General features: G+C 37.2%; 1 protein-coding gene across 1 annotated transcript; it reads left to right on the forward strand.

Moving 5' to 3' along the window:
• Positions 1–5288: 5288 nt before the first annotated feature.
• Positions 5289–10102, forward strand: polr1g (RNA polymerase I subunit G). Its single transcript, XM_066665088.1, has 3 exons — positions 5289–5510; positions 5858–5987; positions 6290–10102. The coding sequence occupies exons 1-3, from the start codon at positions 5444–5446 to the stop codon at positions 6981–6983; spliced, it is 891 nt and encodes a 296-aa protein (XP_066521185.1). The 5' UTR covers positions 5289–5443; the 3' UTR covers positions 6984–10102.
• The last annotated feature ends 7463 nt before the right edge of the window (positions 10103–17565 follow it).

The raw sequence follows: 17565 nt of genomic DNA on the forward strand, positions 1-17565 counted from the left end.
GGTCATGTTTCACCAGATTGAAATAGAACTACCATTTTGGCTGGACCTCGTCACCTCTGTGCAGCGAGGTGACCCATTGACCTGAAAAGGAGCAAGGTCAATGGGCCCCTTATCTGAAGTCAACAGAGAGTACACTCCTGCACATGATATACTTTGACTCTCATTTTAGGAGGAAGAACCCAATGTTAACCAAGACAGACATTATTCAATAGGAAATGGTTTTGCATTAGCTTTGCAGGCCAAATAGATATATGTGTGTTTTATCAGAGTGATTTGGTTGTTTTTTACATATTGCTTTCAAGAAGATGTCTGCTTAACCACATGAAACAATCCTGATTAACAGAGTATATTTAAAAATAATATAAATGATATGCCCTATTGGTTAATCATTAAAGCTCTCTTGGATAAAATAGTTTTAAGGGCATGCTATAATTAGCTGTGAGGTTATTTACAAACAGCAAGTTAAACTTAGCCTACATATACAGTTTAATATGGAGGCTAATAGGGGAGCTTCAGGTTGAATGGCTGTAGCTGGATATCGGTGAAGAAATGATTTCATAATAAAATGGTGCAGTAAATATGACTTTGAATAAACTATAACTGTTTACATGATCTGTGGAGTACAATATCCGTTGGGAAACAAGGCCCTACATTTGATGGTTTAAATTGATGACGTGAAAGGCATAAAAAAAGATACATAAATCATGATAATTACCTTGGTGTTTATACGTGCATAAAATATGGGCATTGTGAACTATCCTGTGTATATGGTTCAAAGAATCCAGCAAAAACCCTTTTTTATATTCTTTTTTTTTAAAGACTTACAAACAAACTGCCATCTTTTTCTACAGAAGACACACTACCCAACGTTGAGGCAGAGCTAAGGGCACATACATAATCTCCTAATGGGAAAATGATTGATTCATCTTGAAGGATGTCGGAGAAATAAGAAGAGAAACAGATTATTTTTGTACAGAGTCCAGGTTGTGTTGAGCTCTGTTGCAAAGAATAAAATGTGTGTTACACACAGCTGTTTCCTACTCTGTGAATGTGTGGTAATGCTGTAATCTGGGGAAAATGCATCACTGTGTAAAAATGCTTTCCTTCCCTTGTTCTGCTTCACCAACCAAGAACTATAGTAATTAGAGCCACTACTTGCTGAACAATGGTTAAGGTGGTATTTTGGGAGCCTCGCTTTTAGTGTGTGTGTGTGTGTGTGTGTGTTTTGGTTTGGTTTGTAGGGTTTTATTTTTTAGGGCAGTGGTTTTTCAGATATGATGCCATTAGCTGGTGGTCTTTATCAAGACTGTGGTCTCAGGACATCTTTGTAAATGTTTTTAGAATTCTTGAGCTATTATGAAAATGGGAATGTACCATATCTATTATTATTTTAACGGTGGCATTATAACGTGTTAAATTCATTTTCAGTTCTCTTTCTCAGAAACAGACTGCTGATTAAATGTTCATGTCTTAAAGCTCTATTTATCTAAAGCATTGTATGATGTTTAACCAGTAGAAAACTGAGATGCGTGCCTTATTACTGATCTGTCACCGGCAGCTCTCAACACAGAGCAATAAGAGCCTTGTAAGGAGGGTCTCAGCTTCTTAGAAGTAATAGTCAAACTGAACCAAATTTTATATCATAACCTAGTTTATCAAGTGACTGAACATATACAAAATATACACTACCAGAGAAAAGGGATTTATTTTTAATGTTTTTTTTTTCTTTAGAATATCTATAGGCAGAATGCACAGGAGGTCTATAATTTATTATTTTACATCAAATTCTTGAAAGAACTGTTTTTAAATACAAATACATTTTAAAATGTGCTTTTTAAATGTCCGCCAACAACTGATTTTAGGAAAAGCAAGGTCACTGCATGTGTATCCAAATTCCTTTTGGAAAATATGGAGAAATAATTGGTGTGTACTGTCGTTATGAAATGGGGAAGACAGTAAAAAAGCACAGCCCTTCTGTGAGCCTGAACGTTTGACTGGTATTATTGAATGCCAATAAGGATTTGCCAGAGTGCAGTCTGTAAATATTTAGTCTGATATTAAATAATAGTATTTTTTTTTGTAGCTTGGTAGTTCAGAATGTCAGCATTAATTTAAGGCATATTTGTCTTTCAGCTTTTTAAAAAATTGTTGAAAGTAGTTTTGCATGGTCTTTTTAACTTTCAGTGAAGATCAATTTAAATAAAATGATTCCTAGTCATTTTGTAGTATTTCTATTGGTCCATTCATCAGGAAATGTTCATACAGTGTACCACTAGAACTGAATTTACTCCAAAATAAATCCAGCTGTACATCAGTAGTTTTACTGTGAAGGCCACCGTACACATATTACACTTCCACACCTCTTTCTTTATTTAGAAGGGGGTGGGGGTGCACTGAGGATGCATTAAAGGAAGGTGCCGAAATCCCGCTCTGGGGCTTGTCTGGTTCTTTGCTGATGTCATGGCGTTTGCTGGGGGTCCACTGAGAGACATTGGGTCAGCAGAAGGGTGCGCTCCCAGCTGACTGGAACTTCTGTGGGCCTGAAGAGAGGGGGAGAGTTCCCATGTTCCCATCCCCTTTATGAATAACCTCTGAAATTGCTCCAACACTTGAGATGAGGAACTATGCAAGATGAGTTCATTCAACAGACAAGGCCTCTCCCCATTTTCACAGAAATGACAGTGTTCCAGTATTGTCGTTATATCATTAGATCATGAGGAAAATATGCACATATCTTTATAACATAAAGTTCCACTTTAAAAAAAGCTGGATAATGACTTCAGACTCATCCTAAGGAACAAGCCTTTTGTGGTTAAGCCCCTCCTCCTTTTCACACGAGTAAAACATAACCGTTTTTTATTATCATCATTATCATCTAGATGTTGATTGATGTTGACATGATATATTTAGCATTTGACAGTGTGGATTGTGAGAGAATATGTTCTTCAGAACCATGTACACTGGATGGATTCTGAAATGTGGGTTTACAAAATCAGTAGCAGCCCTACACTGTGGTTTTAATGCTGCTGTTAAATACAAATGTGTCAAATTGCATCCTTTACCCATGGTTGCAGTGCTAAATCTCAGCAAAAATGTTAAATTAAGTTCAACAAGAGAGCACATGGTGAGAAGATACTAGCCTTTCACTAGAATACTAGAATTTCAGTAGCCTCATCCTTCCTGAATCTCTGTTCAAAGCCATAATTTCACTATCTCCATTATACATTTTTATAATCTAAGCCATTGTGTTTATTCCTAAAATCTGAGGTTCATTACTCAGAGCTGTAAAGGGTCACATGTGTGCGTATATGAGCATCATATATCTTTACACAATGGTTAGTTGTTGCTAACATTTAGCAAAGTAGAGTTTACCAGGAAGTTTCCTTCAGTGTAAGCTACATAACTGTCCACATATTTTGGCTCTAAATGCCACATAATAAATATTATTTATTTAACTCGCACAGGAAAACAAACGGTGGTCTTTTTTTTATAATCTGTCGAACATAAAATGAAAACAAGTTATAATAATCATATTTTGCTTAGAGTTCCACTTACAAATGAATCTCCCACTTATCTTTAAATAGAAAGAAAAGTAAGCATTCTCCTTGTCATATGAAAGGGGGCCTATATTAAAGAAAAATACTTTTTTCCATATTTATGGAAATTAAGTTGCAGTTCATTAGTAATTCACTGCTCCTGTGATGTCACAGAGACCATCCAGATGATAGCTACTTAGTTCCACTGATTCAAGCTGAAATATTTAAGCTAGGGCCACTATTTAAATGAGTCAGTCATTTACATATATCTCAAAGGTTTAAAGCCCTTAAAGGCAGAGTAAGAAGAAACATCCTGATGCATTTTAAGGGATAAAAAAACTGTTGAAAAATGGTTATGATAATACCACTGATTTTGGTATATAAACCCTCATATAACACATAATAATTTCTATTTTTACTCAAATCAACTTCAGCCATTTTGAAGCATACATCATGGTGCCCCCCATATGTGACCTTGTGGTTTTCTGCTTTTTTTTTTTTTTTTTTTGTCACCACTAAAGTGGAAATATTCCATACAGCCTGAAGCCTCTGTAGATGTAAATATATGGACTCGACAGAGAGGGCACTGAGTTTTAAGGAGGTCCCTCTCAAATTACATAATGCTGTACATGCTGCATGGTCGTTTTTCCCACAGTATCATACCACAGATGAACTTGGGAAAATAAACACTGTAGGGTAAGAGAATACCATCTACGTGATGCAGCAGAGTGATGCTTCTCCCTACTCTCTTTGTGCAAAATGGGACTATTATTTTACCATCTACCCAGCTGTGTCAGCTATTCCTGTCCATTTGCATCCAACTACTGCTTGGATCTAATGTTCCATAGGGATCTTATTTAATTCAGCATTCTGAAGAGGTCTATATATAGTTCTGTGTATATAGTTACACAGGCAGGTTGCCTGTTGATTTCAGAATTTAATGGAGCATTTCATTCAAAATTAATTGATATGGTATGTGATTCTTTACTGCGATGCCTGTAATTTACGTTTAGATTTTTTTATATTTCAGATTTTTTTTTTTCTAGCTGCCACTGGAAAAAAAAACAAAAAAACAAACAAAAAAAACAATAGTGTGAAACTTATTAACATTAACAATGCTTTATAACATTTCTATGCTTTCCCATCTTACAGCATTTGTGAAGTACAGTTTTATATTAATCTATAATATGTGTGTAATATATTGAGGTGCAGTATGTGTCTGAATATGCTGTAAATTCTTCAAGGAATCATGTAGAAATCATTAGTATTGCAATCATTTTCATTTTGGTTGGATGTTTTTTAAGCTGTTTTTATTTTTTCGTTAATTAATTAATTAAGTCCAGTTATGACGGAGAGTTTTTAAAATATTAAGTAACATTTTTACTTCGATTTTTCTGGTTACAACATGTTTGTAATGTGAGACTCCCTTGTACAGAAAGTACGCTTCTTTGATGAAAAACGGCATGCTTGCGCCCTCTTGTGGCGCGCCATAGAAAATGCTACACACTATATGGGAACAACTGCGAAGGATTCAGTAATTAAAAAAAAGTGAGACATCAGTACCCCATTCAGTTACAAATCATTTTCTGGGTTTTGTTACTGCTTTTTATCTGCCCTTTTTACCTTTCAAATCCGTGTCATATGAGTTGCAGCAGTGCGCACTTGTCATTTGAAGTTATATTTGCTCCCTATTTAGTGCACTATGTAGGGAGTAGGGAGCCATTTGTATTTCTGCCATTGAGTGAGCGAAGCTGTCGCTGAGTAGTTCCGGTTTAAGTGCCTCACGCGTACACACGTGGTTGTTGTGCATGAGGGGAGAACTTTATCGCTACAGAGGAGACTAGTTACAGCTCTTCTCAGTAACATAGATAAATACACTCACATACAGGCGCTACTGCTGCGACACTATGTCTTCGTCCGACAGCGAGGGCGACAGTCATGGAGACAGGAGAACAGCACAGGAACCACGGAGAGGTGAGTGAAGTTACAGGCTGAGAATGAGGCTCCAACTGACACGAAACGAGCTGGATTCTTATTCGAATTTACGGCTCCGAATTAGATACATAAACCATTATGGGTTAATACCTTAAAAACACATTCTGACACATCCACTGTAACAGCTTCACCATTTAAGGTGGCACTGTACACTCGGTTAGGTATATAGCCAGCTTCATGTTCACTGGCTTAACTAACAGCTACTGTTTACCTCTACTCCTTACAATTACTTTACATACACCGAGGCTTTTCTTTCTTTATGCAGTGTTCTTCTTTTATTTTTCTCCTCTCCTTGCCCTTCACTCATGGAACTCTATTCTCCACAGTGTCCCAGTACGAGTGTCCTGCAGACTTTGTGTCCTATAAGTACATTTCCTCTGCCAGTGAGCTCCTGGACAACAGTAACAACAAAGAGCTGTGGCTGATTAAAGCTCCAGCTTCCTTCAACCCCAGTAGGTCAGTATATTTAAAAAAAAAAAGCAATTTTTGTTGTCACCTGTGACATTCCTTAGTTTTTCCTGCAATAACATAATTCATCAAATTAATTTTCCTTCAGTGATTTTATCACAGCAGGTCAGTATGATCAATACACTGCTGTTTTGAATTACAGTCATTATGATATTGAAAATGAGTTTCTTTTCAAAATGTATCTGCTAATATCACTATGAACCCGAGAATACTGTTAATCAGTTGTTTCACATATTACTGTTTCACTGTTAATTCTATACTTGCAATGGTTTGTTCTCTTTTATTTGTAGTTTTGAAGGTTTGAAAGTGTCCCTGTCTGGCCTGGAGACGATCCCGTCAACTGATAGTACAACCCCTCAGGTTTACAGTGTTCTGAGCAGCAGCACTGGCCCTAGTGACTTTCATCTTCTCAGCTCAAATTCACAGAATACGTCTGTGACAGCATTTTCTGGTATTCTCAGCATCTCTGAGAGTTATGGGGACTGCAGCAGGAACCAGGGCCCGGTTGCCATTCCTGCCACTCCAGCTCCATCCATACCTCCAGGCCTCAGACAGCGGTTCCAGCCTTTTGGCAGCTGCACACCAGCTTATATAACAGACAACACCGCCTTATCGTCATCCTCGGCATCGAAGAGAGCACAGCCTGATCCAGGTGAGAGTGAAGAACAGACAAAGAAGAAGAAAAAGAAGAAAAAAGAGAAACACAGCAGAGAGGAGAACTTTGAGGAGGTTCATATTAAACAAGAGCAAATCTCATACGACTACGGTGAAATACAAAGCCAACCGCAACCAGGAACGAACGACACTGTGGAGAGAAAGAAGAAAAAGAAGGTGAAGAAAGAAAAGGAAAGATGGGATGGACAAGATGAAGTGACAGTTGATGCCAGTTTAGTAACTAAGGAGGAGCCAGTAGATGCATCATATGGTGATATTGATTGTTCAGTTAAAAAGAAAAAAAAGAAGAAGAAATCACGGGACGAGTAGAGGGGGGTTGCAGAGGGTCATTAATTATGAAGATTAACTGTATATGTCCAAGAGTATTTAAACGCCCATTCTGTTCAGTGAATTCAGATCACTTTATGTACAACCATTCACTCACACAGGCATGCGTACATTCTCAGGTATGTTGGAGAGGCCTTTGTAAATGAGAACTGTTCCTCTGACTTCACATGTGTCTTGAGGCTGGATGCAATCAATCTTCAGAGCAATAGTCCTAAAATTTCCAGAAGAGTAGGGGCAATTACTTCAGCAAGAAGGGGGCAAACTCGGTCATTACTCCTGATTGTGATTACAAACTTTCGGTCATAGTGATTATCTATTTTCTGTCAGTAAATCTGGCCATATTTTTACACAGAGCCAACTACATTACATCATTGTTACATTTTACCATGTGCCTTTACAACTACCTTGCTGTTAAAACACACATGTTGATAAAATCAAATATCTGGTTGACATCTTTTATTCCACTGGCTTCATACGTGAATATGAAACTTTCTTGATGTTAGTGTGATCAATCACACTAATATCTACAGGAAATTTTATTGCTGCATTTCTGTAGTGCTGCATGTGTGTAGCTAGGTGGCGCTGGTGCTCATTGGCTTCATCCACTGGCAGGATATGCCCCAGGTTTGCTGCAAGTTCTGCACTGAGGTATGGCCATGTTTTCTAATGAGCATTGAACAACTCTGATGCTTAGTACAGGCTCCCAGCCCCTGCCATATCCTGCTAATATTCAATATTTAATAATATTCTATTTTATTCAAGCATGAGAAAAATCTGTACTTTGTGATTGGTAAGATTGATTTTATTAATGTGCAGGTTCTGTCAATGACAAAGAGTGAGATTGTAATTGGCTGCATGGTGTTTGTGCTTACAGTGACCGCAGTTACATCTCTTCTATATATACGTAGAGGTTGAAACTGGCGCCACAAAGAAGTCACAGTATGGGGGCTGTGTAATGGAATCAGAGAACAGGTTTCATCAGCTTTTCCCCCCACTGTGCTCCATCAATAATGTGGTTTGATTTTGGGGAAGATGCTGGCGTACCATAGGAGCTGTGTGAGATGCTTTAGCACTGCTTGCTGTCTGGTAAGGCAGATAAATAATTGAATGCAGTCTGAAGTTTGGGAGCAACGTGTCCAGACTGCAGAGTAGAAGGCTTGAGCCCCATGCGCCCCAACTGATGCAAATGATAAGGTTTTTGGGGGGTGTGTAATGAATTTTTAGAGCCAATCTCATTTGCGCGCCATCCCTCCCTCTCCACTTCCCCACAACCCCCTCTCACTTACTGCAGCAATCCTTCCTTGCTTTATGCTGTAAAGCTCTCACTCCTTTCCTTTAGTTCTCTCTCTCCCTCTCCCTCAGCCTGCAGCATTTTTGGGGGGTGTTTCCATGGCAACGCAGACTTGCCAAGGACCAAGGAACGCCATGGCATTGGAAGTGCATTCAGCGCGCATTGATATGTACAAGCGTTCCTTCACTAAATCATAAATGAAAAAACTGAGCATTTCCTTTCAGAGGAGAAAAAAACATTTAGATATATTCAACAGTTTTCTCATTGACCAAATTATGATGTTCAATAGTTGTCATGGTAAAGCTCAGACATGACTTTATATTCCTACTAAAATTTGGATGTGTGTTTGTGGGGGCATGTGTTTGACTTTACAAGATTCTGATCAACAATGAGAGAAAAGTGTTATAGAGCATGGAGGTACCTTCCCAAGTACCACCAATGTGTGCTACACAAGCAACTTGTTTGCATTCTAACACGGCTCACGCAGTCTGCCCCCTGTTCACAAAGCCCTTACTTGGCTGCCTCTAAAGGAATTGATACAGAACAAACAGAAGGAGAATGTTGCTTCACCATGCAAACATGGATTTGTTAATTTTTCATTAAATGTTTTGATGTTGTAATTTCTGGATTCATATTTAGGGCATTGTCCAGAAGTTAATGCATTGCAAATTTGTGCATTTCGTATCATTTAGAGCTGTTGTTCCAGCGGAAAGTCGAAGGGGGGAGGGGGACCTGATGCTTCTGTTGCTATGCGCTTACAGACAAGTCAAGTCCAACATATGTTATGAAAGCGGCCCCTTTTCAGCCAGTCTCCATGACAACCACAATGCCATTTTTTGCCCCATTGTTGCTTTGCCCACCTTCCTGAATGTGTTTGGAGGTTGAAGCTGCTCACAAATGCTGCCTGTCATATACCATCCTTCACACTAACACAGTAACCTCAAATATTGCATTTTAGAGTTGTAATAAAAAAAAGGATCAAGTGAGTAACTGGAATTTGTATATTTTTTGCAAGCTGAAATACTGCTTAGATTGTCTTAAAGGTAACATGTGGAACAAAGGGGTGTAATAAATCCCCTTTATATGTAATACCTAATATTCAAAATACAACAATATGCAATGCACCTTATGGAGAATGATGATACGGTGTATTCGGTCAGTAACTTATTCACTCACATACTAATCCTGGCAATTATGTTTCAGAGTTAAAATTTTAGCACATAAAAAGAAATTATGGAACATACCTCATACAACATAAATTATTATAATCGTAATTTCTTCCCAATCTTGTTATTAATGAAAAAACAATTGTATGATTCCATTCTTTTTGTAGTAGTACATACTCACTCATGTTTAGGGACTGCTCCACAAGGGGTGCTATTTCTCACATAATCCTTTACATGGACTCCACAAGGTGGTGCTATTGTGCTTCCTAATAATTATTCCTCGTGTTGAAGTCTGTGTCTTAGCTGCCTCAGTGAATAAAACATCAAACCTAGTACACAGTGTACTTTTTGCACATTTTATTACCCAAACTATTAGGTGTTTGCAAGAAAATACATGAAAAATTACAGGGATGGTAGCTGACACCATAACATTGTGACCACCACCTTGTTTCTACACTCAATTTCTCTCAGATCCACTGACTCAAGTAGCCTTGCTGTGTCTGATCCACCCATATCAGTGCAACACCACCACCACGTCAGTGTCACTGCGGAGAATGATCCGCTACCTGAATCGTACCTGCACTGTGGGTGTCCAGAAGAACAGGGTGAAGCAGAACAAGTGCTGCTGTGTGGTCATAGACTATATAGTTAGTGTAGAGAAAAAGAAGTGGTCATAATGTTATGGTTGAACTGTCAGAAACATTTTTTAAAATCATAATACATAGAAATACCTTCTATAAGGTTTAAAGTGTTAGTGTAACACAATTGTAAATAAAATTAAAATAATTCTCCCACTGTTTGGTCATTTATGGGAAATGCTGCTGTATAAAAATGGCATCAATTTTAGTAAAAATAACTTACAAAATAAGGTCACAAATGCTAACCTCAAAATCACCATCTTTAAACTTTAAAATTGCGCTCGGCTGGAATTTCTAAATTTTGCCGCCTTTGATCTTTAACGCTTGCCCTAAGCACCGACCCTTGAGCGTGCACTTAGTTGCCGTTAGATTTTTACCTCACCGTGGCTTAAACACGATTAAACATTACAGGGTTTTACTCGAACAGAAACGTGTTGACAGTTGTCAAGTACTTTACTATCTTCATGTCTCAAAACGTTTCTGTGAGCCTCATGAGACTTCCGTTTTCTGCTCTCTATTTTACAAAGTCGTCTGTCCCTGTAACGTGTCGAATATCCGGACAGGTTTGCTGAATTTATGACGAGTGAAATACACGTGCAAAGCTAGCTTTTACTTTAACTTTAACTTTACATAAAATAGGTGAAATCTGAAGATTATTAAAGCCAGAACACCAAAGAGAGAGAAACAAGAGTGTGATTTATACATACAGAGCTATTTATGACCCAGACTTATATATTTTGATTATTTCTGCATACATGTCTGGTTCCCAGCGATGCTCTGTCCCATTATCACGTATATATTACCTCTGGTTGCTAAAATATGGTGCTTTGTTTTAATAACGTTATGTAGGGCCATATGTTGTTTGGAAAGATATCTGGCTCTGGCAGAAGTATAAAGACATTGGTTATTTGTCTTGTTGAGTTAAAGTCTTCCTTCAGCGTGGAAATGTTTGTGTATATCATTGCTGTCCAATTAAAAAAAATATATCTCCAAAACTTTACAGAAGGGAAAAAAAACTTAAATTTCAAATTAAGACAATTTAAAAAAGATACGGTTCCACATAATTTTGGAGCATTTCTATTGGTCCATTGATCATGTGTGAAGGAGGGCTGCAAATGATGACTTAAACTGCATCACTAGTAATGTAGTAAATCCACAATTATTACATGGTTATTAAACACTGTCCACTTACTGTGCAAAATGCACAACTACATATTTTGTTCATCTTTTAGATGATCATAAAGTCAGAGACAGTTGCTCATTTATTCCTCTGGAAATTGAGCATAAATGGAATTTGCGTCACAAGACAATGACATTAGTTGGAGTTTCATAATATTATAAAAAGAGTTATTGTTTACCTTTATGTGGATTCTATTAACGATCAGTTAAGTACTTTTCAATATTTTTTTATAGTCATGTAACAGTGGGTGTTCTTCAGTGAATATATTGTTGATTTGCACATCCTCTATAGTGGACACACAGGTGCATACTCTAATGCTTAATTAATGTGTATTCCCTAAAATAAACATGCTGGAAAATTTAATCAGTGGTATATATGTATAACTTAATATGGCTATATTGAAGTTGGTTACTTGTAGAGAATATATTCATTACCAGTAATTAAATATGAATACAAATATGATTTTTTATATGCCACTTTTGCTGGTTGGGACACTTGAAGACTGGTGGAGACTCGATTTGTTGAGGTCCAGGGTTCACTATTATGGGGATGGACTGCGTGACCCATCAAGGTAGGCCAGCTCTGACTCTGCCAGGCCTGCTGTGCAGCCATCTGTCTGAGGGTCAGAGCCTGTCTCCCTCACACGCTCTCATTTCCCTCTCTCCGCCTCACGTCTACCTTCTTGATACTCAATAATGATGTCTTCACCATGTCTTCCTCGTACTCCTGGGTGGACTGAATAATCGGGGAAAGCGCTCATGGAAAATGGGTCAGAAGAGCTTTTTATATCCTCCCTCTAACATTGTCGGATTTAACCTTCAAGTTTAAATACTGCTGCTAAAATTGTGGAGAAAAAAAATGGATGTTGGTAAAGTAGGCTAATTAGGAGCCGTGTTGATTCCTTTTGATTCAAAAGAAATTGAAATGAGGAGGGAAACTTGGTCAAGTTGTCAGGTCTTTCTACCTTGTGGAGTGCTATAAACATACATTATAGTTATGAAAGCAAAATTTCCATTGGGAAAATCGAAAGAGTTTCATTTTCTGAGGTTATTATTATGCATTGACATGCATAATTATGCTTTTTTAATTCATTGTAAACTACCATGTAAGGTAATAATTCTGGAGTCATTTGCTTCTTTGTCACACTCATACTTCCTTAGAATATTTTATTCAGTTGGCTATACTGAGGAAATTGATATTGGCACCAAACGATAAGGTCATGCAGTCACCATGGCTGAGTTCAGGCCACCTACTAGCCTGCCATCAGAAATTATACAACAACACATATGTCTGTGAGCCACTTTCACACAAACAAACACACAGATCAGCAGCTTATATTTGCACCCCGATGATCTAATGTGTGGGGTTTTTGCCTTCCCTTGGCACATCAGTATCCCACAATCTCTTCCTTGTAGGGTCTTCAGAAAGCCTGGGTGGAGTTTCTTCGGAACGTCACTTGATGTTAGGTTTTCTCATGTGCCTCTGATAAAGAGAGATGTCTCCCCCCAGTATTAAAGCAGTCTTCCCCAGCAGCTGTCTGGCCACTGGACAACTGAAGGGCAGGGTTTAAGTTCCTTGTTTTTGAAACCCATCACCAAGATACTATGCCTCCTTAAAAGTTTATCATTTTATCATTCTCTGTCATTGTTGGAGTTGCCTTGACACTATTGCTAACTTTGTGCAGTTCATAAACTCGTTGATGTGCATTGCTGTCTTAGAATAGCTTCTAAATGTCCTTTAATGCTTATTATATGCAAAATGCTTCACCTGTATTAATACGGACTAATATCTGTACATTCACTAGCAACTTAATTGAAACTTAACTTAATTGAAAACAATTTTTGCAATTAGTATTTTATAATTGATCTAATTACCAATTAAAAATGTTTAATTTCTACATTGTGTAATGCTGCACACTGTGAGGCCTAAAGGCCAGCATTTCATTAAGCCTTCTATGCTTTGCACACCAACCCTAACCAACCCTTTGCACACACAAATTTGCACTTTGGCTACCCGCGAAGGGAAAATTTGTGCCTGCATGATATAGGTTTGTTGTTTATTCATATAAGGAGCTGCCTGATTCATCTGTCTTATAGAGGAAAGCCTGGAATATGTTTAAAAAATAAGGAGCTTAAACATGAAACATTATTAATATTACTAGATCTTTTGCTTAATTTTTAATAGGCTACACATGAGGAAAAGCCATTTGTTTCAGTGAAGACTGCATCAAGAAACTGGCATCATTAATGAATCATTGTTAGTTTGCTTTCAGTAGCTGTGATAAACACTATTGCATGCAGCACAATACACCATTTTATACAGTGGTGCACACACATCTCTGTATATTTATACAAGGAAACGAAAAAAATCTTGGGTTGGGACTTTAAATGTATCAGTTATTTGTAAAGGATTCCCCAACAGGCAGTGACCCAATTATGTGCTTGAGACTGCTTTCGTAGTGATGCCTGCTAGCACACTCAGCCTCTGCCATTATTTCCTTTATAACACCGATCATAAATGCGCACAGCAACAAGCTCACACATATCAGTGCTGTACAAGTAAAACAGGATGGAAAATTACAGATGGATAGGCCTCTGTGATTTTAACCTTACCCTCTTATGTTTAAGCTTAAAAATAAATCATTAAATTAATGTGGAAATGCCATGACATGACATCATTTTCCAAGAAGTGCTTAGTTTCTGCCAGTATTCTGTAGAAAATTGTATTTATTAAAGCATATGCTCAAGAACAGAAAAAAAACAACTGCAGTATTGCAGAACATAGTAGACGTACCATAAAATTGATAAAAGAAATCACTGTACACGCTACAGTGCTTTAAATCACAGCTTTGCATTGCAATTTCAAGTCTTCTTAATTTATTTCTTCTTATGTACATACCATAAAACATTCGTAGATTTTTTTTTAAGTTGAATTTGTTATGAATTACCACTAGTATAACTTTTCATCTTCATTTGTTAGAAATATTACAACAGCAAGAATCAAACAAACAAACAAACAAACAAACAAAAAACATACAAAATTATTACAATCATTTCCAGTATTTGCTTGCATCATTGAGCAAACTGGAACATAATTTTAGATTAAGATAATGATAAATAGATATTTTGGTCAGTTAAGAAACAGCTTTTTAACTTTTTAACACTTAAAAAAAATGTTGAGAACAAAGATTACCTGTTCACCAAATGCATGTCAAGGTGTAGAATGTGCTGAAAATAAAGCATGGAACTGAAATTTGGGCCATTTAACAATCTCAGCTTGAGTGATTTAACTGTGTCTGTAGGTATAAAGGCTGAAAAAGACTTGTTTTGTACCAGCATTGGATGTTCACATGTCCACTGTGGAAATTTCCACTGCTGTGAATGGCCAAACAGTTAAGCTTTTAGCAATAATTACAGAAATACAATAAAAATCATATGGATACATTTCCCCTTTGATTTCTATAAATGTTGAAGCCTTGCAGACAGCTTTTCCACTAGATGTTAATGGCTTCCTACACTTGATGAGTTGTTAAACACCTTTACACAAGTAGCCCGATGAACTTGTTCTCAAGCTACATCTTTGTGGTCTTTGAAGTGTAAACATTGGCTTGATATTCAAAAAGATCATCTGGTCATTTCCTCTCTTGTAGAATAGAAATCAAGCGTCTCTGGAGCTCTGTTGAGTTGTTGCTAATTTCATTAAAAGCTTAATAAATTGCCATTTTGAGACTGGCCCGTTTATTTGCATGAGAGTGTACATTAATGCTCATGATGATGAACGTTTGTCTTGGAATCCTGGGCCATTCTGTTTCCACAGTTGAGGATCCATAGCAGCATATCCTGCTACTTCAGCAAAACTGTTTACAGTTTAAATTGCACTTTTTAATATAATGAATACTGAAAACAGAGGACAATAAAATATGGGGTAATACGGTAGGTGCACAGCATTTTAGTGTGATGAGACATGTATATAATTGCTCAATAAACTTGACATTATATTTTACGACTTGATCACAGGCATATGGACATAATGAATTAAAATATTTAGATTTGTTCTTATTAATTGTGTTAGTTGTGCAATATATAATACAATCATAGGTAGAAGTTTAAACACCCCCTGTCAAATCACACATTTTGATTTTATAACTGAAAATAAGTACACTTTCTGTACAGGAAACACACAGAAATCTATTACCTGTATTCAGAATTAACTACACTACTGTGTTTCATATTTCATTCATATTTCCCCTGATGTTTTAATATTCAACATTATATATGCAGTTAAATGTGCACAGATATGTACTTATTTTCACTTTATATATATATAATTTGACCAGGGGTCACCAACTTTTAAATACAACTGTAGCTTTGAAAAACTTATTGCTAATCAAGGGGGTCAAGGCCTTTTCAGTACTGACGAATCATGCCTCATCAAATAAAACACTACGACTTTCAAACACAAGCTTCTAGAAATGTTATGTGTCTCTTGACAATAAAATGTTGAGAACCAAAAACTGTAACTGGATCTTTGAAATAGAATTTTTCTTTTATTTATTTATTTTTTTTGGTCAGTTAAACCTATCAATTTCCCATGCCTTTGGATAAGAGTTCCTGTTGCTGTCATCCAGGTAGACTTAAATCTTCAGCATGCAAGGGTAAGGTTGGATGAAGTGCTTCTTAGTCTTTTAACCAGTACAGTCGGTTAGCTCGCACACATTAGATGCAACGTTTTGCATTGCAAATACTACTGCAGATTAAACCTTAAGAGGTGAACCTAATACTGTTTTTTAAAAACTTAGTCTTGTAAAATGAACATAAATCCAATATTTAATATCATTATTATTCAGTAAGTCAATTTTCGAGATGTTCTGACAGATTTTACACAACATTTACAAAATGAGCCCATTTTAAAACCATATTTATTTTTCAGTGTAAGGTGCTGTTTTCTTTTCTTTTTCAGACTAAATTCATGAAAGACATTGATTGTTTTGTGAACTTTATGTCACTTAACATCTAGGGAAGCTCAACATAAAGGCAAACTCTTTTGCCATAGAGTAGGAAAAAACAGGCCTTTGTTGAAAATGTTCTCCTTCGCTAAAGCGTTGGACTCGTGAGCGGAGATCTTTGCACATGTTTTATAGGCCTGCTATCTCCCGCACTGGGGATTTACGGGAGCTGAGAGCATATTCCTTTCTGCTGCTCTCTCTCTCTCCTTTCATACTGTCTCAGGGAAAGCTGAAGCACTCTCCACAGTGGCTCAGACAAGACCATCCAAAAGACTTCTGAGCCTTAGAAGGAGGATGAGGGAAAAAGAAGGAGCTGAGCAGTAGAGGGAAAATCAATGTTGCCTACAGCTGGAAAAAGTGCACAATTAGTAAGGTTTGCTACTAAAGAAACAATGGAGCTCAAACAAACAATGGAGCTCAAACTCATCTCATCTAACTCACCGGTCTCGGTGGTGAGATGTGGATTTGAAGTCTTTTGAAAGACTGAATCATGCCACATAATAATAAGGGAGCTTTGAGCTTGGACTGCATTAATGGATATCGATATAGATGTGAACGTTTTGCAGAGTTAATCCCCCTAACTCATGGTGCTGTACACAGAGACACTGTCAATGCAGTGTTTATTACAGCACTGTTTTCGATTGTTCTTTATTTTTACACGTCATAGCCATCTGCCCAACTCTAAATATACCATACATCTCCAATTAATTTTATCCTCTCTTAACTAGAAGCATGTATCCATGAAAGCCGTTCTCTTAAAGCCCTTTCTCTGAACACTGGAGGTACTTCTTTAGTTAATGATAATATTATGAGACATGTTTAAGGTCATGCTGTAAATGCTGAGTTCCTGGAATCTCCACTGCAGGTCAGAGTGCTGGAAGCCAAAACATGGACATTAAGCTTGGTGACTGATGGCTATCAAAGAGATTCTTCTAGGCGCTAGCTGCATGTTAGCTTGGGAGACATGTCGGGAAGTGAGGGTGACATTTGCTGATTGGATGAACTGGTGCACGAGAATAATAGGTGGATGGAAATGATCAAGAGAACCACTTACATGTTATTGCAGGTATATTTCCCCTTAGCAATGAGGTCAAATTAAAATAATTTGTGTAACACTACTCCAGAAAACTGTTTTTTTAACTCACATAGATACATTTGAACTATAGTTATACACTTATAACCCGAATGACTGAAAGTAAACTGGAACAACACTGATGGATGGATTGTACGTTGGATCTCGTTTTTCATACCTTGAAATTTGAAGCCTAGAATCATTTATTAAAA

This window comes from Hoplias malabaricus, chromosome 1 (assembly GCF_029633855.1).
Source record: "Hoplias malabaricus isolate fHopMal1 chromosome 1, fHopMal1.hap1, whole genome shotgun sequence".
Lineage (NCBI taxonomy): Eukaryota > Metazoa > Chordata > Actinopteri > Characiformes > Erythrinidae > Hoplias > Hoplias malabaricus.

Coding starts and splice junctions, on each gene's coding strand:
- polr1g (XM_066665088.1), top strand. CDS start 5,444: ATGTCTTCGTCCGACAGCGAGGGCGACAGTCATGGAGACAGGAGAACA. Junction 5,511..5,857: donor AGCACAGGAACCACGGAGAG/GTGAGTGAAGTT, acceptor TATTCTCCACAG/TGTCCCAGTACGAGTGTCCT. Junction 5,988..6,289: donor GCTTCCTTCAACCCCAGTAG/GTCAGTATATTT, acceptor TTTTATTTGTAG/TTTTGAAGGTTTGAAAGTGT.